The following is a 24,153-nucleotide window of genomic DNA, read 5'->3' as shown; positions in this document are numbered from 1 at the left end:
TTGCAATGGTTGTAGCAACTGCCAACACCTGCTTGGAGGCCATGGTGGCACAAGGAGATCCAGTCTGTGCTGACATCCTATGGAGCCAGAGCCCCGGGGAGAGCCAGGACTCAGCAGATGAGGGAGGGAACCCCTGGTTGAGGCACCCTCCTACCTCAGGTGCCGCTGAAGAAGCTCCTGCAGACCAGGAAGGAGGTGCAGTGCCCTGGTGCAGTCCCTTCCCACTGATGCCACCCCCCAGAACAGTCAATACAGTTGTGAGCCTGGGGGTACAACCAAAACAGTACTCCACTTATGCCAGTGAAGGATTTTCTGTGTGCCCTGCATGGTGGCATGATGACTGCAATGCCAGGCCCAGGCCCTGGGCCCACTGCAGGCAATTTGGGGTTGCTCCTCATCTCCACGGCAGGGCCCATTGTACTCCTGTCAGTCCCGGTGGGTGTCAGCTCCATTGTCCTCACCAGGCTTTGACAGCAGCCTTGCCCTTTACCCTGCTCCTGCCACATCCCTCTGCCCCTGTCCCCATGTTTCCAAACCTCTGCCTCTGATTATGTCCCTGTCCTTGACCATTGCCCTGCCCATTCCCGTTCCCGCCCTTTCCTTTTCCCTATCCTTGACCATGCTCCTGGCCTATCGCCCTTCCCCTGTCTATTCCCCTGCTCTGTCCATGCTCATGCCAATGTCATGCCTCTGCCCCTTGCTCCTCCCCTGCCCCAGAACTCACCCCATCACCTTCCTCAGGAGCGCTTCTGAGTCCAGCTTTGGGGCTTGCTCCCCAGGGAGACCCAGACAGACCCAGCCCAGGGGGCTGGGGGGACCAGGAATGGGGCTGCAGAGGATGGAGATGCTGCCTGCAGGCCTTGGGTCAGTCCTGCTGCCTCCCAGCATCGTCTCCCTCCTGATGGTGAATTATTTTTGGCTTTGTGGGAAGAGGGGGCTGTAAAATAGGCACCCTTCCATAGCTCCAGCTAAGTCACCCTCTCCTTTTCTCTTACACTGCTGTTAGGTCACCTGTATATATCTGGCCTTCCCTAAAGCCGGCAGGTTTCAGCCTGGCCTAGAGACCTCTGTGTGCTTTTTGGTCACTTTGTTTTCCCTCCCAAGTCCTGTATTTGCTTTCAAGACCCCTCCTGACCCCTCCACGTGCCTCTCAGAGCCCCCACCCACCCTCTAGCTCCCTCCTGTAACCACAGAGCACACAAGGTGTTCAAAACTTGCACAGTTTATTATGCTCCTTGCCATGCCCTGCCGGCAGCTCAGCAGCCCAGGCTCCCTTTGCCCCTCCCTGTGCCCTTAGGCTGCTGCTGGGGCTGCCCCGCCTGGGGCTGAGCTCGGGACCTGAGCTGAGCTTGGGGGCTGAGCTGGGCTTGGCTCCACCCCCCCCAAGCGCTGACAGCAGTGCAGTAAGGCAAAAGTGTTAATTGTCCAGAAAGAAAGATGTTTACACACCTGCCTGGGCACATCCATCTCAGCTGCTTGGTACCAGCTGCGGTTTCCATGTCACATTCCCAACCCTTCAGATGTCCCTTGGGATCAGTGGGACACTGCAGGTGGCTGTCACACTGCGGTCACATCCTGGTGCCACCACAGCCAGCAGAGCCTGGCAGCTGCACCCCAGAGGGCCACATTCAGGGGTGAGCAGCAGCAGCTCCAAGGTGAGCAGGTCTGAGCACAGAGAGGGGAGCAGGGGGGACCAAGAGAGGCTGATTTCAGGGAGCCTCCACACACAGCCGTGAGCCCATGGCAAGAGGGGACAAGAGAAGGGCACATCCACTAGTGTTAAGCAGCTGTGGAACATGAGGAGCCCAACAATAACAGCAGTGACTGAGGCTCCTCCTGCATTTGGTCTGAGGCCTTACAGGGAGATTGTGATCCCCACTGGTCCCTAATCCAGGCTGCTGCCCTGAGCAACCACAGCAGCACAGTGTGAGCCTGGCACTGCCAGGCTTTGTCACCCGACAGAAACTGGGAGCAGTGGGAGTCTATCTCCTCAGAAGTATTTCTTCTGAGACCTGCAATGCCTCTGTGCATGGTCCTAACATGGAAATGTCTGTGTTGCTCCAATGGGATAGAGCAGTTACCCAGCACCCTCCCCCCGGCTTCTGCTTCCACCCCAACTCCAGTTCTCACTAGTGTTTGAGTGCCAAGGTTACCACCTGTGGCAGCAGCTCCATCTGTCCTCCTTCCAAGAGGTCATCATCCTTGGTCACCCATCTCTTTCACAGCACCCACTGTGCCTGAGCACGTGGGATTTTCCCAGATCCCACAGCAGTGGGACCACCAAGAAATGGCTTCTGCAGCCAGGGCTCAGGCACCACGTACCTAGAGATTGCCTCGTGCCAAGCTGAGTTTTACTAGTCAAAGCAGTGAAGGGGAAGGTTCCAAGAGAAGCAAACATCTCCAAGAAGCAGTGATGGAAAAGTAAACAGTTCACAGTCTGAGCTCCTCCTGGACCCCCATGGGTTTAGCTCAGACACTCCAGTTCCTGCTGGGCTGCCCAGAGCTAATGGCTGAGGTCACAGTGGAAAGCACAGCTGAGGGGAGGGAGATGCTCCAACGGAGGCACTGCAGCTCTTACAGTCTCTATGCTGAGCCCACAGCTCAGCAGGACATTCCCAGAACCTCAGCCCTTTCTTTCAGTAGGTATCATCCCCAAAGTCAGACCTCATTCAGGGAACCTTCCCCACCCACCCCACATACCCAAAGCTTTGCATGTTCCTCATAGTAGTCCATGTCCCAGGGAAAGGTGGGCACAATCCTTATTTCAAAACCAGCATGGCCTCTGTCCCATCCTGCCTTGTCAAGTGCAGTCCATGAGTGAGGTAGTATTCACGCCGGAGGAAGGCATAGAAATAATCCGAGATGAGCAGGATCTGTGGAGTGAGATGTTCAAACACATCAGTAGTGCTTCAGACCAAGAATAAAGAGGGACACATGTTGGTGACAGACCCTGTAAGTGGTGTAAGCAGTTCCTAGGCTGTCCAGCAAGCTCCACCAGAGGAGCAACTGCAACCCTGGGAACACCATGTCCACCCCTCACAGTGTTAAGCCAAGGGAGACTCAAACTAATTGTCTGCTATTGGTGTGTTCTCACAGACATTTCTGCTAAGGAGACAGCAGCTTCATAAACTGGCCAAAATATACAACAATGGCAGGTCCAGCTGTGCCACAACTGCACAGGTCATCTCACTGCACCCACAGGACTCCTTCCATACAGCCTTCCATGCTGTCACAGAATCAGTAAGGTTGGAAAAGACCTCTGAGATCATTAAGTCCACCCTGTGCCCGATGCCCACCTTGTCACCCAGTCCAGAGCACTGAGTGCCACGTCCAGTCATTCCTTGGACACCTCCAGGGGCAGGGACTCCACCACCCTGGGCAGCCCCTTCCAATGCCTTAACATCCTTTCCATGAAGAAATTCCTTCTGATGTCCAACCTGAACTCCCCCGACACAACTGCATCCCCTTGTCCTGTCCCTTGTTCCCTAGGAGCAGAGCCTGACCCCGCCCTGGCTCCCCCTCTCCTGTCAGGGAGTCATAGGGAGTGATAAGGTCCTCCCTGAGCCTCCTTTTCTCCAGGCTAAACAACCTCAGCTCCCGCAGCCACTCCTGGTGCTCCAGCCCCTTCCCCAGCTCTGTTCCTTTCTCTGGACCTCCATGTCCTTCTGAACTGAGGGGCCCAGAACTGGACACAGCACTCGAGGAACCTCAGCAGTGCCCAGCACAGGGGGACAATCACTGCCCTGCTCCTGTGGCCACACTATGGCTGGTACAGGCCACATGCCCTTGGCCTTCTTGGCCATCTGGGCTCATGTGCAGCTGCTGTCAATCAGCACCTCCAAGTCCTTTCCCAACGGGCACTTTCCAGCCACTCTTCCCCAGCCTGGAGCACTGCAGGGGGTTGTTGTGACCCAAGAGCAGGACCTGGCAGTTGGCCTTGTTGACTCCCACACTGCTGGTCTTGGCCCATTGATCCAGCCTGTCCAGATCCCTCTGCAGCCTTCCTGCCCTCCAGCAGATCGACATTCCAACCCAACTGGTGTCACCCACGAATTTACTGAAGTTGCCCTCGATTCCCTCATCCAGATGGTCAATAAAGATATTAAACAGGACTGGACCCAATTCTGAGCCCTGGGGAACACCACTAGTGACTGGATGTTGACTTGATGCAGCACCATTCCCCACCACCCTCTGGGCCTGGCCGTAAGCCAGTTCTTAACCCAGCACAGAGTGCCCCTGTCCAAGTCCTAGGTTGCAGCTTCTCCAGGAGAATGCTGTGGGAGACAGTACCAAAAGCTTTGCTAAGTCCAGGCAGACACATCCACAGCCTTTCCCTCATCCACTAGATGGATGACCTGGTCATAAAAGGAGATCAGGTTGGTCAGGCAGGACCTGTCCTTCCTAAACCCGTGCTGGCTGTCTAATCCCTTGGTTGTCCTGTATGTGCTGTGTGATCACACTTGAGATGATCTGTTCCACAACCTTCCTGGTTGAACTGTTGTGCAGTTCAACCCAAATGCTGAGTCTTCTGCTGCTGCTGGCTACCAAAACTTCTCAATTATGACTCTTTACCATAGAATCCACAGATGGTTTGGGTTGGAAGAGACCTCAAGGATCATGAGCCTGAGACGTGCTCAGCTAGTTAGAGCAGGGTGCTAATAACGCAAAGGTTGAGGTCAAGCTTGATCCCCATATGGGCCATTCACTTAAGAGCTGGACTCGATCATCCTTGTGGGTCCCTTTCAACTCAGAATACTCTGTAACTCCTGTCTGCTGAGCTGTGTTTGGACAATATGAGGACTTAATGCTGTTATTAGCACAAATGCATTCATTAGCACAATGACGTGCAATTTCTTTCCTCCCCCTGCCATAGGTAGGGACACTTTCCACTATCCCAGGTTGCTCCAAGTTCTGTCCAACCTGGCCTTGGACACTTCCAGGAATGGGGCAGCCACAGCTTCTCTGGGTAACCTGTACCAGGGCCTCACCACCCTCACAGGGAAGAATTCCTTCCAAGTATGCCATCTAACCCTGTCCTTTCGTAGTGAGAAGCCATCCCCCCTTGTCCTGTCCCTCCAGGCTCTTGTCCAAAGTCCCCCTCCAGCACTCTTGGAGCCCCTTTAGGCCCTGAAAGGGTCTCTAAGATCTCCCTGAAGCCTTCTCTTATCCAGGCTGGACAGCTACCATTTCTACTCTGAAAGGGTAGGAAGTGTGCAGGCAGCAGAAGGAATTCCACAGCTCCCTAGGTCAGCCTTAGCCAACAGGAGTTTTAACAGTTTAACAAATAACACTTACCAGGCCGAGGGGTGAAGAGAAGAGCTGGAATTCAAGGCTGTGGCTTCACAGTACAAAATCCAGGAGCACCACCAGGTCAAAGCCCTTCTTCCACCCCCATCACTGTTGCATCTCCTCCCTGCCCCTCTGCTCTAAAGCCCTCTCTGTGGGGCAGCTGACCCTGTGTTTGTTTGCACACTGCCTCCCTTTGAGTGCTGAACAGAGCTGACTGTCCCCTGGATTCTCCTGATCCAGGTCTGAGCCTGCTGCCACACATACAGATGTTGGCACATCCCAGGAGGAGGGTGCACCTCAGGCTGGCATTGCCACCTGAGGCGGCACAGTAGTGTGAAATCACAACCGAGGTGCCAGAGAACCACACTGAACATGGAAACCTGACATGGAAATCACATGGGTCCTCCTCCCCTCCTCAGCCCCACTTTCACAGAATCATGGAATCACTAAGGTTGGAAAAGACCTCCAAGATCATTGAGTCCAAATGCTAAACCAGCACTGCCAGGTTCACCACTAACCCATGTCCCCAAGTGCCATACCCACATGGCTTCTGAATGGTTCCAGGGATGGTGACTGCATCGCTGCCCTGGGCAGCCTGTTCCAGTGCCAGACCACAGTTTCAGTGAAGAACTTTTTCCTAATATCCAATCTAAACCTCTCCTGCTGCAACTTGAGGTTGTTTCCTCTTGTCCTGTCACTTGTCCCCTGGGAGAAGAGCCCCCCCACCTGGCTACAACCTCCTGTCAGGAGGGGCCCAGAACTGAGCCCAGGATTTGTGATGCCTCACCTGTGCCCAGCACAGGGGGACAATCACTACCCTGGTCCTGCTGGCCACACTATGGCTGGTGCAGGCCACGTGCCATTGGCCTTCTTGCCCACTGGGCTCATGTGCAGCTGCTGTTGATCAGCACCCCCAGGTCCTTTTCCAGCTGCTCTGCCCCAAACCAGTACAGCTTCTGTACTGAAGCCCAGTGTGGGTCTGCTGCCTTGCCTGGGAGCCCTGGGATTACAGGAGTGGGTGTCAGTGGTTTTTCTAAAGCGGTCATCTCTGCTGTGGCAGGCTGGGCTGGGCAGGGACCTGGCTCAGTAGTGCCATTTGTCACTTAGCCTCTTGCAGTGTGACCCTTCCCTAGGACTACTGCCCTCTTCCATTTGGACACAGGAGCACATAACTAGAGTGGAAAACCTCTTCAGTGCCAGCCCGAGCTGGCAGTCATTGTCCTAGTGTCCAGATGCCACTTAAAGCATTGCTGTGGCACTATGTCACCTGAAGTATGAGGCAGTGTTCAGGGCATGGAGGGAGGGACAGGCAGAGCCTGCCTGGGTTACTGTGCAGTACAGCACAGAAAACCAGCAGCTGCTGCAGAGGCTCAATGGCAGGACAGGAGGGGATGGAGGACCAGGCGGAGACTGAGGGAAAGAGAAACAGGGCTGCAGACTGCTGAGATCAGGGGAGAAAGTGTGAAGGAGAACAGACAGAGCAGGGCAGAGGTGCCCAGGGAGAGGGAAACAGCCATACCCTGCTTGCTTTGCTGAACCGCTGACAGGCTCTGTCAGTGCAGGTGATTTTACTTTTAACTAAACGTCTCTGCAGATGTCTGAATGGGAAAAAAAAAGAGCTGAGGTTGGTGGGGATGAGGGATAGGTCTTTCTCACCAGGAAATCAGAAAAGATATGTTTGCCAAGTTTGCATTTACACAGAGCACAAGACCTTGCAGGATCTGCTATGACTTCCTCAGGTAGGAAATAAAATCCGCTTAGAATATTGACAACTGGCATCTCTAATTAAAGTTTTACTATTCCTTTCATTCCATAGCAAGACGTAGTTAGGAGTTAATGAACCACTCCCGATTTCCTATCAGCCCCTCTCAGCAGTATCTCTATTCTCCTTCTCACCCCTTGGAGTCTCTTTTGGCTTTTACCAAATGGGTGTCTTCTCCATTTATCAAGGGGTTGGGATGTACAAGTAGGTGATTTTCAGCCCCTGGCCAAACTGCTCCCCTGGCTTTAAGAGAAGCAGACAAGCATAAATGGCTGAGGCACATTCAAAATAAAGGCAACTTTAACGTGAAATGAACATTCTGCTCACCCATATGTGAAACTGTCCCAGGGCTCAGGGACATGGCAAACAGCATAGAGGAAGGACTTACAAAAGGTTGTAGCACCTGTGTACACTCAATTCCATCCTTCAGTGGTGCCTAAAGCCAGTGGCAGTCATGTATTCAGCACGGCCTCAAGAAAGGCAGGGAGGGCAAGCCCTGGCATCACTGCGACCCTATACATGCCCCTAAGCCCACAGCTGGTGCCACGTCCCTGTGCATGGGCTGCTCTCATTTGCCTGTTTTCTGGCCCCACTGCTGCTGCCCCGAGACTTTTCCATTTCCCCTCTTACTCCCCTTCTCCATTCACGTGTGCTGTGTTCTGCCATACTGAGATGCTCTTCATCTGCTATCAGCAACAGAGCATGGAACCTGCAGCACAGTCTGGGTGGACTGTTAAACTGTAGTTCATATACCACCAGAACTCTTTCCCATTAGTGTGCCAGAGGGTGAGGAGCAGGCAAATTCCAGGAGGAGAGCCAGGAAGCTGCTATGCAGGACCACAGAGAGAGGCAGCCACTGCATCCTGCAGAATGCACTGCTGCTGACAGGCCACCCCATCCAGCGCCCTGCCTGCAGTGCAGCCTCGACTGCCTCGCTCTACTGACCTGCCCTATGTTGAAAGTCAACGTGATGGCATAATAAAAATTGGAGTTGGCACTTCCTGCATAAATCCACAGATGCCACAGAACGGGGAACAGGAAGGAGCAGAAAATGAGCACACATGACAGGATGAAGATGTTCCGGAGGACTGCAAAAGAAAACCAAGCTGTTAAAATGATGTATTCTGGATCAGCCATGTTCACACAAACAGAGTGTACTTAGAGTGTGTGCAAGGGGTGAGAGGCGCTTGTCAACACATACTTCTCTCCAGTAATCTTTCACAGTTTGCTTTAATAACTTCCTAGCTACCTTTTATAAGAAATCCACTATATTTCTCTTTAAAATAAATACTTCTGCCTTTGCTTCAGTATGAAATCCTCCCTTGTAGCTCTTTCCTTCTAGGTCCTGCTTCCAAACACTCTTCCTTGGATATTTTGGCTTTTTGGTGTCTACACTGCAGTAACCAGCAGAATGGAGAGAGGCCTTTCCAGCAGCATCACACTTCGGAGAGCAGAGCATGTCAATCCCCAGCCTCATCAAGCTGATGACAAAGATAAAAAATGAACCCGTGGGCCATAGGAAAACAGAGATTTCCTTGGGACTTGGCAAGGAAATTAAAGCTCCATAAAAGGAGGAAACTCCTAAAGGCCAAATGCGTTCACAAGCACGACCTTGGGAGGTGCAAGTGCGGCCAGAATCCACCAGTCTGCCCGAGTATGTCAGATGGACAAAAACCAAGTGCGACTTTGTCTGAAAGAGCTGGGAACTACTAGGCCAGAGGAGATTTTGTTTTCTGTGAACTGCTTATGCCTATCCTTTGGCAGCAGTGTTGTAATCCATCCTGGCATTTGTGCTGCTGGTGCTTGGCTACAGCTCAGTCAATGCCCCTGAAAGAGACTGAAGACTCCCCATCACTCTGCAGCTGAAGGCTGCTGATGTTTTTAAGAGCACTGTCACATCCAAACATGTTTACACCTCTTTTAAACTTCTTGATCAGTAGGTCTGTTCACACTCTCTGGGGTGGAAGCATGTGACAGATGACTGCCTCTCTCACTGGATGCTTGGAATGTGCAACTGAAGTACATTGAGTGAGGACTTCTCAAAAGTACATCACCTGCTACAACTGCAACGCGTTCAGGGGCAGCCTGGGGCTTCCTGCCCTGTCTGATCACAGCTGCTTTGGCCTCAGCTCTCCTGAATCTGAAACCTACAGAGCAGAAGATCTCCAAAGTCTCCTGACTCCTGATTATATCTCCTACAACAGGCAGGTGAGCTGTCCATGAACACACTTGGCCTGGCTTGGAGAAGGCTGCAGTAAAAGGCCTGGACAACCTGGCAGGGTCGGTCAAAGCAGTTGGTTTAAGCATGAAACACCAGGAAAAACACAGCATTTCCAAATCTCCCCAGGGTAGCAGGTTCTATAGACTGAGCCTGAAAATCCTCAGGAAGCTCTCTGGTGATTTCAAGAGTTAAAAAGGGTCTTTAAGCAGCATTTAAGAAAAACTGGACAACTGCTTGGAATAGTTCAGTTACTTTCATTCCAAGCAAAAAAGCAGATGCAAGGTGCAGCATTTTAAGGCTGAGGGACTCACCAATTGCAGGAGCACTGTTCAAATCACACAACCTTAAGTGGGAGTGAAACGTGGATGATGGATGCACTTCAAATAAGCCATGTCCATTGTACAGGATTGTGAAAGGCTCTTATAAAAAAGTTAATCTCCAGAGCAAGTTGGAGAGAGGGGGAAGATAAGGTACTCATAAGGCACTCCTTAGCAGAAGTAAGGAGTACTCCTCACTACCCTTAGAAGATAAGGTACTCCTTGACCAATTTCAACCCTAGTCCTAAAGACATGTTAGGGACTGTATTACCTGAAAAAAAAAAAATCAAGCCTCCTTCCAGACATCCCAAGGAGGCCATGAGAGCCTGTGGGCAAGGGCCTGGTTTGGTTTAGTGGTGACAATTATTTTGCAGGCCCTTTCCCATTCCAGATAAGGAATAACCAAGCACAAAGGACTTACATCTGTAAAGGTGGCTCCAGACTGGAAGGAAGGCCATGTACAGTGCAACGTCTCCCACAGTGGGATAGGACTTGAAGATAGAAATGATGGCAATCTGGACAAACATGAAGAACACAGGGTGTTCCCTGGAAGGGAAAAGAAACAAAGGGTAAGAGGCTGCAGTAGGTCTCTGGAAATTGAAAATAAGTACGAGCAAGGGCACAGATGTGCTGTGGGAGCACACCTCCCATAGAGGAGACTGTGGTTCTCGCATCCCTGTTCTCTCCAGACAAGACTCCGAGTGCTGAGTGGGGCAGACGGAGCTGCTCTGCAGAGCAGCAGTGTCAGGGAGGCCCACTGCCCTCACCCAGAAACCGTGGGCCTCACCCAACACACATTTATACTATCGGTCACCTGCGCCGCTTCTCCCCAGCTCTGTCTTATTCACCAAATGCAATCAGCACTTCCCCTCTGACAGTGATTTGGAGAATCCCAGAGTTATCTTGCTGGTACACCATCATGCCGTTCACTGAAAGTCCAGGTGTGTTAATGGCTGTTTTTAGCAGAAAGAAGGCTAACGTTGTCAGTGCAGTCAGCTAGGAGAGTCCCCAAATTTTCACCTTTTTCTGACAATAAAGAACTCAAGGTTCCAGTCAGGAGTTCTTGCTTTCTGACTACACTGGTTTATGCTGGCAAGGAGCAGGCACCTCTACAGCCTCAATTTCTGCTCTCTCTTTTGATGCTTGCAACATTTTGGCATTGCAGAGCCCAAGTCTATTTAAGAGGAACAGAAACTGAAACTACGAGAAATGAGGAGGGCAGACCCTGTTAAAAATCTTTTTCAGGTTCGTAGATAGAGACATCTGATTCTAGCATTGTAAGGTTCCACTGGACAACTTAAGAGTAATAAAAGTAGCAGAGAAACACACTCATACTTACTTTAGCTTTATTGCCAAGGGAATGGTGTAGAAGAACACATTGATTTGAAACACACATACGAAGAAAAGACTGAAGTGTTCAAACATCTCTGCAAAGAAGTACCAGAAAAGGCCAATATTGGGTGTCAGATCTGGAACAGAAAGGCTGAAAAGAAAAGTCAAGGTAAATTTTTAAATGGTTGTTTTCCACCGCCCTGCTTCTGTTACATTAATTAATCATTTTATGCTACTGGATGAAGGACCTAAATTGTAAACCTATGGAAGAGAAAACAAAGGGGTGACAAAACGTGGAGAGCAGGTTTAAATCCTACTGGTGAATTCTTCCCAATGCCCCAGCAGGATTTAAAACATCCCAAAACAGACATTTCTCCAGAGATGAAAATTTCACAGCCACGGTAGCTCAACAGTGAAACCCATTTCCAATCAACTCAGTGGAAAACACCTCCTGTCTTTAATTTTTGCTGTTAATTAACAGAAGTTGGCTGCTCTCCTTTACATATTCTTTCTTTTCTTGCATTGCCAGTAAATCACAGATCCCACACTTCTTGGGTCAGGCAGTGGGGCACCCATGTGTGATGCACAAGAAACAACACTACCAGTAAGAATCCTTATACTCACATAAACCCATAAACAGATGGGATAAAATCCCAGGAGTTGAGGAGGAAGAAGGAGAGGCAGATGATCACTACAAGGCTGCAGAGGTAGAGGGATGCATACTGCATGGTGTAGAGCCAGAAGCTTTTGCTTTTCAGTTTGATGGGTATGAACTGACGCTGGAAGTGAAACAGAAGCATCTTGTCAGGTGGAGAGTCACAAGAAAGCCTGAGTGTTCACATCATCTTAAACCGATGATAGAAAGCATCAAACACTGGCACTATGGCACTGGAAGGAGCAGCTCTCAAGTATAATTTGCTTGATGTTCTTCACTCTGGCCAATTAACTCATACACACTGCACGTGTTTCCAGAACTGTGCTTGAAATTACAGCAGCAAAGCTGGTCATTTCTCCTTCCAGTCATGTCTCATGCATCCTGTGTACAATTTACACACAGCTCAGAGCTACACTTGTATCTGACATGTCTGCAATACTGCACTGCTGCCTGTCTTCTACTGCATGAGCCCACTCAACTGGCTGACTGAAAGCCCTGCTCCATAACCCACCATCCTGTGGTGCCAGGTCTCCACCACCCTGCTCTGCTAACATCAGGGAAAGAGGACATCCAGTGGGTTCCTATGCACCAAGGAGCCCCTCTGAAAGGTTGCTTCCTCAAAGACAACTGCTGCAGTCCTGCCACTGCCACATGTCCTCGTCACAAGTCAACCACAAGCCCTTGTCACATAACATGACACACAAGTACCTCATTCCAACAGGTCCCCTGAATGTGTTTGCACAGAAATACAGAGGGGCAAACATCTTTGGTAATCACTCAGAGTTCTGCAGCTCCAGGCAGTGATGTGGCTTTTCCACTGGGTACTGGGGTTTGCAATGGCAGGAGATGTGTAGAGAGCCTGTCCTAACTGCTGTGGGCTCTGTGCAAAGCACGCTCTGCTTTCTCAGTCACAGCATGTCTAACGTCACTTGCTGGAACAATGCAAGCAAGTTTACCAACAATTTCTGGCAGGACAGATTGGGAAGTGCTGGAGAAAAGTGATTTAGTTCTGCACAAAGAATGCAGGAAAGTTCATTTACAAATTTAGATAAAAGGCATGATTGCCTTTAAAAGTTGCAAATTAGGCAATCACATATCAAAGCACTTGTTACTTGTGAATGCGATGTATAATGCTTGTACTTTACTCCCAATTTACTTTGAATAAAGTTAAAAGAGAACAAATGAGACCAAAATGTAAAATACATAAAGCAAATTCTCTTAAAAATTACCAAACTAAAAAAGCAACACTGACTCGACAGAAGTTCCTGTCTTGCAAAGAGTAATAATAACAAAATTTCTGAAAAATAGTAAGAGACATTCATGTCAGCTAGACAGAGAAAGCAAATGAACTAGAACTGGCTCTCATTCTGTTTGGAAGCTCAGAGATTTAAGAATATGCTGTACTGAACCGTAGTTAAGATTAGCTATAAAAATCATCATCAGAAGCAACCAAGAAAGACTGGTGAAGCACACAACAGCAGGATTTCAGAAGGGTAAAAATAATAAAAATGATCTCAAAGTGACTTGTGAAGCAGGCTGAGTCTTTGCTGGTGGTCACAGGCTCACCTGCTCCCACAGCAGAATAAAATTAGCAAGGTCAGCCCCGCTGGAATTCAGAGGTCCTGTTAATGGAGAGGGAGAGAGAACAACCAGTCCCTTTCACAAGCACATGCCTTTTACCACTAAACCCCAAATCAGCATTTCTGAGTTTGAGTAATTCAAACACACAGTTCCTCACACTAACACAGCTCAGTAATCCATGTCAGTGCAACGGAACTTCTCCAACTCTAAACCCCTTATTGCTATTCACATGACACAAAGAACAGGACTTATTTTGGGCAAGTTCTGTAGGTGACTTACTGCTCCCTTCTCTCCACTCACAGGCATTCCCATTAAGGTTTCCAGCTTGCCATGGCTTGAGGATAGTCACTTTTTCTGAAACTCTGCATTTGCCTGACTCCCCTCTCAGTAGCCAAGGACTGTCCCTGAACAGCTACAAGAAGACAATGGGTACCAGCAGTTAGAAATCATCTACCTGCAGAAGGTAAAGAAGGGCTGGAGCAAACAGTGTGAGAGGGTAGACTGACTGGTATGTTGCTAAGGCCAGGAACACAGCACTGAGGAAGGCACTACCTGCAAAGACAAAAAATGTTCATTTGTAAGGAACTTCTACTATAAACAGCCATACAGACAGGAAGTCCAAATGGGAAGAAATACATAACCCGCTACAGGGGATTCACAAATATCAGCACACTACTTAAAGGAGTTTTTAGCAGAATGTATCCTGGAGGGTGTCCTCTTGTTAACTACATTTTGAATGGAGAATGACTGATTCCACATGAAGGAACCACTGACTGGTTTGTATCTCCTGGCATTCACATACCGAAAGACATTAACGTAACTCAGTCTATATAGAGACCATTGTTGGCTGCTGTTAATGTCATCTCTGCATGTAAGAGCTGTTACGCTGGGCATGCTGGATAACCCCAACACCAGAATGTGTCAGGGCCTCAGCAAAGCTCTGAGCCAGAGAGCAAGTGAAAGTCTGCAGCTGAAGGAATGAAGTGGCATTAGCCAAAACTGAGGCACAGAAAGGATTAGCACAGCTTTTCCAAGTGGTCTCAAAAATATGAATGCCTTTACTGAAGCAGCTTTATTTGAGGTGTCTTAGACTGAGCTCAATGCTGAGTACTTACATTTCCCACCTGTCAACATGAGAAATCAAGTCCAAAAGGTCTCAGGTTAAACAACAAAAATACAAGCCTGGTTATAGCTATAGACTAGATGGAAGGCCTCTGTAATAATGCAGCTTAGACAGCAAGAACCCTGACTCAGTGCACTGGCCCAACTGCCAGCCTGACATCACACACTCGGAGAGCTTCTCTCTGTTTCACCTTTGAAAGAGAAAGAAGAGGGTTATCTGCCGATGAGCCTTCTCCACTCTGCAACTACACTCTCCTGACAGAAACCTCCCCATCCTCTACTTTATCGAGTGTTCAATTCTGCACAGATCTATAGAATTGATTCCCAGAAATCAGTCATAACCTGATATCCTCTTTGTCCACTTTAAAGCCCAGGTGGCCACATTCCCAGTCAGGGAGAAACCACAAGAGACAGTTACTACAGTTTTGTCTATGACCAAAGTATTGGTCTTAGGGTATCAGTGAACAGTTAAAAAATCAGTTTAACTAAACAGACCCTACTTGTTTGCTATTGCAAATACTTTTAAAATGGAAGTCCCTCCTGACTCAGCTACCCAATAATTACAGGAAAACTTCCTTTTGGAAACACTAATAAAAACCATCTATATCAGCTTTTTTTCTCAGTGGCTGGGTCTGGGCCCTGCTGGAGATGAGATCAGAGTGACCTTTCCTCTATCCAGCAGAGAACTCCCAAAATTAGGTGACTGGTACAAATCACATATGCTAAAAGATTTTAGCACTGGAGAGTCATAAAAGAAACAGAAAGCTGGCATTATGCACGAGACGAATGAAACGGTTATTCTGACATAATCTATTCAGCTGTGCTGGTATGGGCCTTTGGTTACTCTTCTGTTTCCCCAAAGTTCAATTAGTTCATTTCAAACCATATTTACAACTGTGAGTGAAAGCCAAATAACAGTCTCTTAATCTCAGGATTCAGGTGGAACTTTGACTTTGCTCCAGTCCTGTTTCTGCTGTGTTTTACTGAGATCCTTGTAGCAATCTTATCTGTAAAGTTCCACCTGGATTTAATTTTTGCTACATTTATAATCTTCCTAGAAAGTCATAAAGAACCCTCTTTTATTCATTGTGTTACCTTTTATTGTAGCTAAAATGAAGAATGCAATTACAGAGTTGTTGATGGCGCAGGTGGACTTTGCCACGCAAGACATCACAGAGTAGGGGTTTAACAGGTAGCTGAAAAAGAGCAAAGCTCAGGTTACATGCAAAGGAGACAGCATCTAATTAAAGAGGTGTTCAAAGAAAAAACAGATGCATTTTATTTACAGTTGTTGGGATCCTCTCATCAGCAAATTAACTCAGCTGAACAGGTTCCTCAATCTGGAGGAAAAACCAGACCTTTGGATTGCAGCCCTGGACACAGTGGCCACAGGGAGGCTACTGCAGAAAGGAGAGTTGGGAAGATCTCCAAAATGCAAGTTCCAGCCTAGAAAACAACTACCAAAAGTGTTTTTTGCTTTCCAGAAACACTGTACATTTATTCAGCCAGATCTAGGATTACTGGGTCCAAAGCAAACTTTTCATGCTACTCACATCTATTCTGCAGAAGTATAAGAAGGTAAGACGGAAACGAATTCGGAGACACGAGCAGAGTTTCTCCCAACCCAAGCGCACCAGTCTCTTGCTGTGGCAGAGCAATCATTTATATTCACTGTGGCCTGATGTGAGCACAAAACCCGCCAGCTATGCAAGTTTAGCACATTTCAACAGGAATTATAGAAAGACAGCAAACTCTGAACACCTTTACCCTCCAGAATGCAGCCACACTTCAGTTGGCAAGGATGCCAGCTCCCTTTGGAAATGAGAATTACAATAATTTCATTTAACTAGGTTCAGAGCACAGAAAAAAGTTTGGAAGGACTACCAATACAATAAGCTAATACAATAACCCTAATGTACCCATCAGCTTTGGTAATAACTAAATTAATCATCAGAGTGAGTAGACAGGGCTGATGATTTCCTAATTATCTCTTTGTATTTTCCTACTTCTCTGAGCTTCAGTCTGTCTTTTTCAGTGTTTTTACAGGGCCAGCCTACAGCAGGACAGGTACAATTTAATGCCAGCTTTGCGGTGGTAATGAGCAAAACAGACTGCAATTTACCCACTCTACCCTTCTTGCCATGGGGAATTTGACATTTAAAAAATTCATAAGAAAATGAGAAAAAAAAAACTTATCTAATGGAGAACTCTCTCTGACACAGAATAATTCAAATAATTTCTCTGTGTCAAAATACCAATTAAAAAAAATTCTTTAACAGTAGGTATCTTGCTTGTATATGATTTATTTTAGTTGAAGTCTTCTGAAATAAAAAAATGTTTAGTATACAGAGGAACACCAAGACATGAAATTAATAAGATGACAACCTGAAAATATCTTTGAACTGTAATAAGGAATTTGGGATATTCAGGTTGTGATATTCAGCATGCATTTTGTCCAACTGCTCAAAAATTCTCCTAATTTTTCTGAAAAGACACCATTTGGAAGGCACAGAATCAATTTTGATAACATTAGTATACAGGCAAAGTAAGTGGGGATGTGATCTGTGCAGATACAACATTCTTGCTACCAAATTAATGACCTTATGCTGCTCACCCTGTCTTGGAGGGCCTGAGTAAATTTACTTGCTGGCAACAAACGTGCAAATGCATCTGCTTTTCACTTTCTAGCTGAGTATTCAGGGCCAATAGGAAATTCAGAATTTCTGGGGAAAAAACCCCCAACCTTCAACTAATGTTGAAGCCGCAAATGAGAAAAATAAAACCCAAAGGGAGCTGAGGAACCAAAGCAGCCCACTGCAGCCTACAAGAGCAATACTTACAATAGTGCTACCTTGAGGGGGATGTAGTGCATCTCCATGGGTGTCTGGACGAGCTCAGCCACATCTGGTGCATATTTATCCAGCTCTATTAGGAGCTTCTGCTTTTTGAACTGAACAAGGAAGAATGATCAAAGACTGTCAGGAGAGGAAAATCACGGTTTCATATTACTTGTGTAATTCTATCTCATATTACTCAGCCAATTACATGGGGTTTCTATTACTGTAGAGCATATCTGAGCCCCAGCTGTGAGCCAAAACTCTAGTTATGAGAGGAGTTGTACAAACAGAGCAAAACACCCTCTCCTTTCCCAAATACTTAACAACTGAAATGAGACTCAAGAGAAAGCAGATAATGTCTACTTATTTGAACTCCCTTAATTACCTGTGTCAGCTGACAATGAATTCACCACATCAGAGTTGAACACTCTCAATCTTCCTAATGCCAGTCTGGATCTCTAATGAAAAGCTGACTTTTTAAATCCATAGTTCAACACACAAGCCACTGAAACCCCAAGATTCAGAAGTATGCAGTCTTTATTATTTTGAAGATGGATATCTCTAGACTAAATCTCTCTTTCATCTATCTTGTTCTCTGAGGCTCTCCATGGAGACAAAAGAGAAATCTGAAATATGAACCTACGGAACTATGTCATGGTGAGACAGAAAGAGAGAGATGCTGGCAATAAATTCTCAACAAGCAAAGTAACTCACATGTGAGATTTTTACATGTCTGCAGTTCTACTGTGAGTTATTTCTTCAACCTCAAAGTCAGAGGACAAGGAACAAGCACATAGCTGGATGAGAGACCACACAGATGCTGTAGAAAATGTAGCCTCCCTGTTGATGCTGATAGTGAACCCCTGCCCCTCTGGAATTGCAGAGAGCACAGTATTGCTTACACAAAATGTTCTTTGAGCTACTTATGAGAGAGAGTTGGGAGTAATCACTCACCTCCAAATACACGTACTTGTAATTTGAAGGGAACGAGTAATACTTGATGTTAGAGTCTCACCATGCTCGTTAGAATGACCCTTGGACGCATCCTTGGACGTTTTTATTTCTTCCTTTACACATTTCTAGTCTGTGTATTACCTCATGCTCTGTGCAAAGAGACCCTCTCCAAGGTAAAACATTCAGGCTGTAGAAGATTGTACACTACTGTGATCATCATTCACATGCAGTGTGTATTCCATACTGTAATAGTGCCACAACAAAACTTAAAATACCTCAGTTGTTTACCACATTGAGTCCTCATGTTTGTTTATCATTAAAATATGACCAGATTTACTGCAACAAGGACTTGATACTGCATCCTCTGGCATGTGTTTTCTTTGGTACAAGATATTTGCTGGGAGAAGAGGACCAGCAACACTGGGAAGTCAGCTTACCACAACTTTGTTGAAGTCCTGGATGGCCAAGTAAAGGGCAACAGCAGTTAGCACATCAGTTACCTAAAAAAGCAAGGGATAGACAGACTGATTGTAAGCAAAATAAACAAATAAAGAAAACGATATTGGTCAGTAGTGAATAAGGAGGTTAATCTGACTCAGGTCATGGGAAGAAAACACAAGCTTTAAAAACACTGGATTGCTGATTTGTACAGTGCCCTCACACACCACGGGTTCACCTTGCAGGCATGAACTGTACCAAATATTTTCAAAACAAGAGAATGGGGAATTAAGAGGAAAGAAATTGAAGCAAGTGAGGGTAATAGAGAGAATCACTGGTCTAGTTAGAGCACAGGCAACGCTGGGGAGTGCTCAGCTGGTTAAACCCCTCTGGTCATTAATCCAGCAGCGCCTTGAGCTGTCCTAAACTTCCGAGGCAGCAGCACAGTCATCTGAACAACCAGCACTAGCCCAGGGCAGAAGGCTGTTATCTCTGCATGAGCCCTGCCTGGCATGGACCTGGGGACAGAGGCTCCACTGGGTGCCATGTGCAGCCAGCTATAGGATTTCTGTCCTGAATTATGCAGAACTAGGAGAACAATTTACAAGAGACAGTTGGAGGATGAACCCATTTATGCTTTTTGCAGGCCTGGGGTTTGGCAGTGGGTTTAGTGAGAAGCAGCAGTGTAAGGATTAGGCTGGGGGGACAAAGTATTTTGTTACCTGTAAGAGGTAACCTTTGAAATCTGAAATGACACCTTCCTATCCCTCTGTGAGGATACTTATCTAAGCAAGAACTCACAAAAAAGAAGGAATACGTGCAAGAAGTGAAAAGCCTGAATAGTGGGTTTGTATAGGCAAAGCTGCCTTTCTAATTAAATCAGAGCTCAGCAGGAATATGAGCTGCAGAGAAGCTGAAGGTCCCCGATTCCTGCAGGACTGAAATCACACAGCATTTCCCTGAAAGGGGCCTTTCAAGAGGAGCTTTCCAGGAGCACTTACCATGAACACCAGTTCAGCATATTCAATCATGAAGTGAAAGAGATAGATTATCAGAGGGGTCTAAAAGAGAACAGAAGGGAAATCCATGTCAAATACTGTCCAGATAAAATACAACATTAATTTGACGAGAAAAACCTAGTACTGCAAGACACTGCCAAAAGTAATTTTCTTTGGCCTCTTCTCCAACATTGGTACTTCAGAGCTAAGTGATTAATCAAAGCACATTTACTGGCCTTATTCCTTGCAGAGTCCTCAATACACTTTATTAAAGACACCATCAACTTTGAAAATTGTACTCTATTCCAACTTTTCAATTCTGCTACTAGTGAGAGACTTACAACAGAAAGTATACAAAAACCAGCTTTAGAAAGTGGCTTTTTTCCTACAGAATCTATTTTTTTTCAGGATGTCTGCAGGTACTTTTGAAAGATTTCCTACACAGCTGGTTTCACTGTTGAGCCTGTTGTTTAGATGAGTGTTTTGTAATGCAAAAATAAGAAAGATGTTGAAAACATAAAGCAGTAGGATTACAGTCCTATCATTCTCTTGCTCCCACAGCTTTTCCCTTCTAGGGTAAGAGGAAAAGCATGTTTCTGAATTATTCCTATTGCACAAAAGCTTAATCTGGAAGTACTGTATTTACATGCTGTAAATTCAGTCTTCACCGTGAGACAATAGATTTCTTTTAAAATACTTTATAAATAATGTCTAAATAAGCATGGGAAAGTATTTCACAGTCTGGGAGAAAACCGTACCTAGAGAAGGAGAATTTATTGAAAAGAAACCAGTTTTCAGAGGGATACAAAGTACCTGCCTCACCCTAGGTGACACGACCTGTGAGTGTACCTTCATGTCAATAAGATCACTTGAGCGCACAAAGCCCCACAGGTGCTTAAGTTAAAATGCTTCATTCCTCATTAGAAATGAGGCACTTTCAAGATGAGGAATAAATAAACTGCATGCTTGTGCTAGTCTTAATACTTCTGCAAATGCAGAAACTCCAGCTACTGTTACCCAGTACTCAGTAGCAGACTCACAGTGACACTGTCTCCCTGCTCCAGCTTCTGCCGACAGAAACATCTGGATGTGAACAGAATATTTCACTTATTACAGAGCTCCCCTGCCTCACACTTTCTATATGCAGTAACAAATATTGTGATATCTATCACCTGCAGTCTGTGATTAACTGTATTTCCTCATGCTGGTCATTACAACTATTGCACAACAACTACATGAGCTGAGGTTCTCTAAAGCCTCTGGGACAAGACAGGTTGCAAGCTGCAATACTAAGACACGTGACACTTGAACATCACATTTAAAACAAAGCATGCAAACCAACCTCATGAAAAATAGCTCCAGAATACGGCGAGACCCCTAAATCCAGCAGAGCCAATCCTTCGACCACTGAAACACAGACAAAACACCTGCATTAGAACCCTGTAATGTGGGAAGGGACAGATCTCATGATGGTAAAACCTTAGCTTTTAAAACACCCACACTTGTAAGAATCTCACACTGAATGGATGACACTAAACCTCACAGAGCCAACAGCCAACTAGAACTGATTCTCTCCCATGCACATTCCTGCATGGGCACTCATAACCTATTTATTTGTTTCAGCTAAAAATGTTGTAGGTGAAATCTTTTACACTGAACTCTATATAAATCCCATGTATGATATTGCCTGATTTTAAGTCACCTATTTGGTGACATATACATACTTAATTCTAAGAGAACAAACCACAACATAATATAGAATTTGAACTGTTCTGCCTAATTAGATGTAGAGAGGCCTAAAATGTCCAAAATTACAATGGAAGAACAGAAATTAACACGTATCATCACGCAATGCTGAAAGGTTTAACTGTTGTTGAAAATTCCTTGTTGAAAGTACAGTTTATAGCCTTAATTTGGCTTCTTCAAGATCACGGAATTACAGCTTGCCCTGCAATGCATTTGCATGCTTTTCCATAGGATCTTCACCTTCCTGAGCACAAAGGTTTCCTGGGGCTGAGCAGTGTATGCAGTGAAAGGAGCCAAAGGAAACGGGTTCATTTGCTCAGAGGGAAAAGGCAGGAGACTGCAGGAAGCAATAAAAGGCCTCAGTTCAGTGAAATGCTGGACAAGTGGATTCTGTCTGCCACAAACTCCCCGTGTGGTGATAGCCCAAACTTTGAAGTGACCTTAAGTGTTCTCCTTACTACCTAGATGGTCTAAGGCAAGATTAAAAAATTTGATTGTGTGATGTGCTTCATACAGAGTAGCAGAGGCCTCAGGTCGTCAAATGTATTTGTACTTTTGACCTTTATTACTCCGGGCCACTCTTTTCCACCCCAGAACTGCAAATACTTTTACCTGTATAATAGCTGGGTATTATTTTCTCAAAAGGGCTGTCTTTTAAATAAATTTAGGTTCCCAATGAGCTCTGATGCTACAGACACGAATGTCGCTGAAGAGCCCCAATTGCACTGTATCTCAGCCTTCAGAAGAGAATTTGAATTGTGTTGGTAACAACGTGCGGGGCCACAAACTGAACACGGAAAACGACAGTAGCCCTGCGCGAACCGGGAGCCGTGCAGTGGCACTCACACCGCGAGACAGTGTTCTGCAGACACAGCCCAACCACACGGGCTCGGCCGAGGCTGCTGGAACTACACGCTCAGTGCCGGATTTATCTCGCCTCCCTTTGTGTACACGCGTGACACAACTGCTGTGTCCACGTGTGCCCAGCGCAGCTCCGGCCCGCCGCAGGCCCCGCGCCCCTCCCGCCCCTCGCACCGGCTGTTCCCGGGCACGACTACCCGGGGCCATTCTCTGCAGCTCCGGTTCGGGCCCGGACGCGCGGGGCTCGGCCCTGCCCGAGGCACAGCCCGGCGCTGTCACCGCGGAGCCGCTCCCAGCGCGGCGCCCGGCCGGGGCCAGGCCCTGCCCTCCCGGCGCGGGGGTCTGGCCGCCCCGGCCCCTCCGCGGGGGCTCGCCAGGGCTCACCTCGCTTCCAGGCGTTCAGCGGGGACGCCACCTCGACGCGCTCGGCGATGAAGGCGGCGAGGCTGGAGCGGAAGAGCGCGGCGCGGACCGTGACAGCCGCCACCACCGCCAGCACCAAGGGGGCCGCCATCCCTGCGCGCGCCCCGCCGCTCCCGCCGCCTGTAGTTCCCGGGCGGTGCCGGGGAACGCGCCGCCAACGCACCGGCCCGCCTGGCAGACTACATGTCCCGGCAGCCCTCGCGCCGCCAACCTCCCGGCACCACCCGGGGCTACGGCGGCTGCGGGGGGGGTCAACTTAGCCGGAACGCGAAGGCCGCGGTCAGCGGGGCAGGCTAGGCGGCGGTCTCGCTCCCGCCAGCCTTGCCCAGCGCTGCCGCACGGGACCGCCGCTCCTCAGCCACAGCACAGTCGTGTGTCTGTCCTCGAGTGCCATCAGGCTCCTCCCGGCACGTTCCTCCCGCCCGTGGGTCCGAGGTGCCTCTGGGTGGCGGCGCTGCCCCCCGTGAGCCCTGCGCCCGTGTTGCTCCCCAGCCTGCCCAGCTGGGCGGGGGCTGCGGACTGGGCCGGGCTCGGACGGAGAGGTTCGGTGGCTTCTGAGCTGTATGGAAAGCCCCCCGTACTGTTCTTCATTTCCCCGGGTGTTTCACGGGGTCATGGCCTGTGCCCGCCGTAGCTGCCCCGCTCCTTGGCCGTGTCGGCCGCGGGTAGTTGTGAGGCAGCGGGTGCTGCGCCGTGCGGGGTTTCAGCGGGCTCTTGGCACACTGAGACTCTCAGTCCTGTGGTTTCAACAGCTCCAGAGCTCTGCGCAGACTTTCACACACTACCTTCCCAGCTGTACTTTCCTGCTGTTCTCCAACAACTGTTTCTCCATCCTCATCCCTGGGTATGTACAACCCGTTCAAACAAACTTGCACAGAATAGCCTTCACAACTCTCCATCTGGGTGAAGACAAATGGAAGGAAGATGTGATAGTCTCTTAAAAGATTGAGGGACAGAATGAAAACACATTTCATATGGTATGTGAAGATAACAATTTTTCATGTATTTAAAAATAGGATTTGCTGAGTGTACCGGAGTTGCCATTGAAAAGAGCTTGATAATGTCCAAGTCACAACATTTGCACTGGATTTATGCAGCTTCAGAGCTGTAGTGTAGAGTTGTACCCACCTGCAGAAATGGAGAAAGGCTGAATGCCTCTGTGATATGGTCCCTAAAGGTCTGGGTGACCCAGCATACAGGGGCTGGAGAGACTGGTGGGTTTAGGTGGTAAGTCACACGCACTTTCTGGACTAAGATCACGGCTGCTTAGAACAGCATGAATCCCTTCATGATACAAAACCAGCTTCAGATGGTCCAAGCAGTGTCTCCTACTGTGCTCACTCCCTTGCTGGGGTTCAGCTGCTGCCTTTGCAGGGCTTTCCTCAAGTGAGGTCCCATCCACTGCCACAGGACAACAGCTCTGGTCCTGAAGCCATAAGGGGAACTTCAGTGTTCAGTCTGTCATGGGGCAACTCCTTTGCTCCCAGGCTGCTGCACGAAGGCATGGGTTGTGCTGGTAAAGCTGATTTCCTGTGGGCATGCCACTGGCTGGCCCTGGGACCTGATGGCTGCAGGGCTGACCAGGCTTGGAACATCCTTTCATAAATCAGGGTGTAT

General features: G+C 48.0%; 1 protein-coding gene across 1 annotated transcript; it reads right to left on the bottom strand.

The window, feature by feature from the left end:
* Positions 1–1,206: 1,206 nt before the first annotated feature.
* PIGU (phosphatidylinositol glycan anchor biosynthesis class U) lies at positions 1,207–22,645 on the bottom strand. Its single transcript, XM_032705164.1, has 12 exons — positions 22,498–22,645; positions 20,849–20,913; positions 19,510–19,569; positions 18,508–18,570; positions 17,120–17,229; positions 15,375–15,475; positions 13,612–13,709; positions 11,546–11,700; positions 10,929–11,072; positions 10,011–10,135; positions 7,997–8,139; positions 1,207–2,873 (listed from the first exon to the last, which is right to left on the bottom strand). Exons 1-12 carry the CDS (start codon positions 22,625–22,627, stop codon positions 2,760–2,762), a joined length of 1,308 nt encoding a protein of 435 aa, XP_032561055.1. The 5' UTR covers positions 22,628–22,645; the 3' UTR covers positions 1,207–2,759.
* Between the last annotated feature and the right edge of the window lie 1,508 nt (positions 22,646–24,153).

The sequence above is a fragment of the Chiroxiphia lanceolata genome, chromosome 17 (genome assembly GCF_009829145.1).
Source record: "Chiroxiphia lanceolata isolate bChiLan1 chromosome 17, bChiLan1.pri, whole genome shotgun sequence".
Lineage (NCBI taxonomy): Eukaryota > Metazoa > Chordata > Aves > Passeriformes > Pipridae > Chiroxiphia > Chiroxiphia lanceolata.
This window is presented reverse-complemented; position numbering and strand designations above follow the sequence as displayed.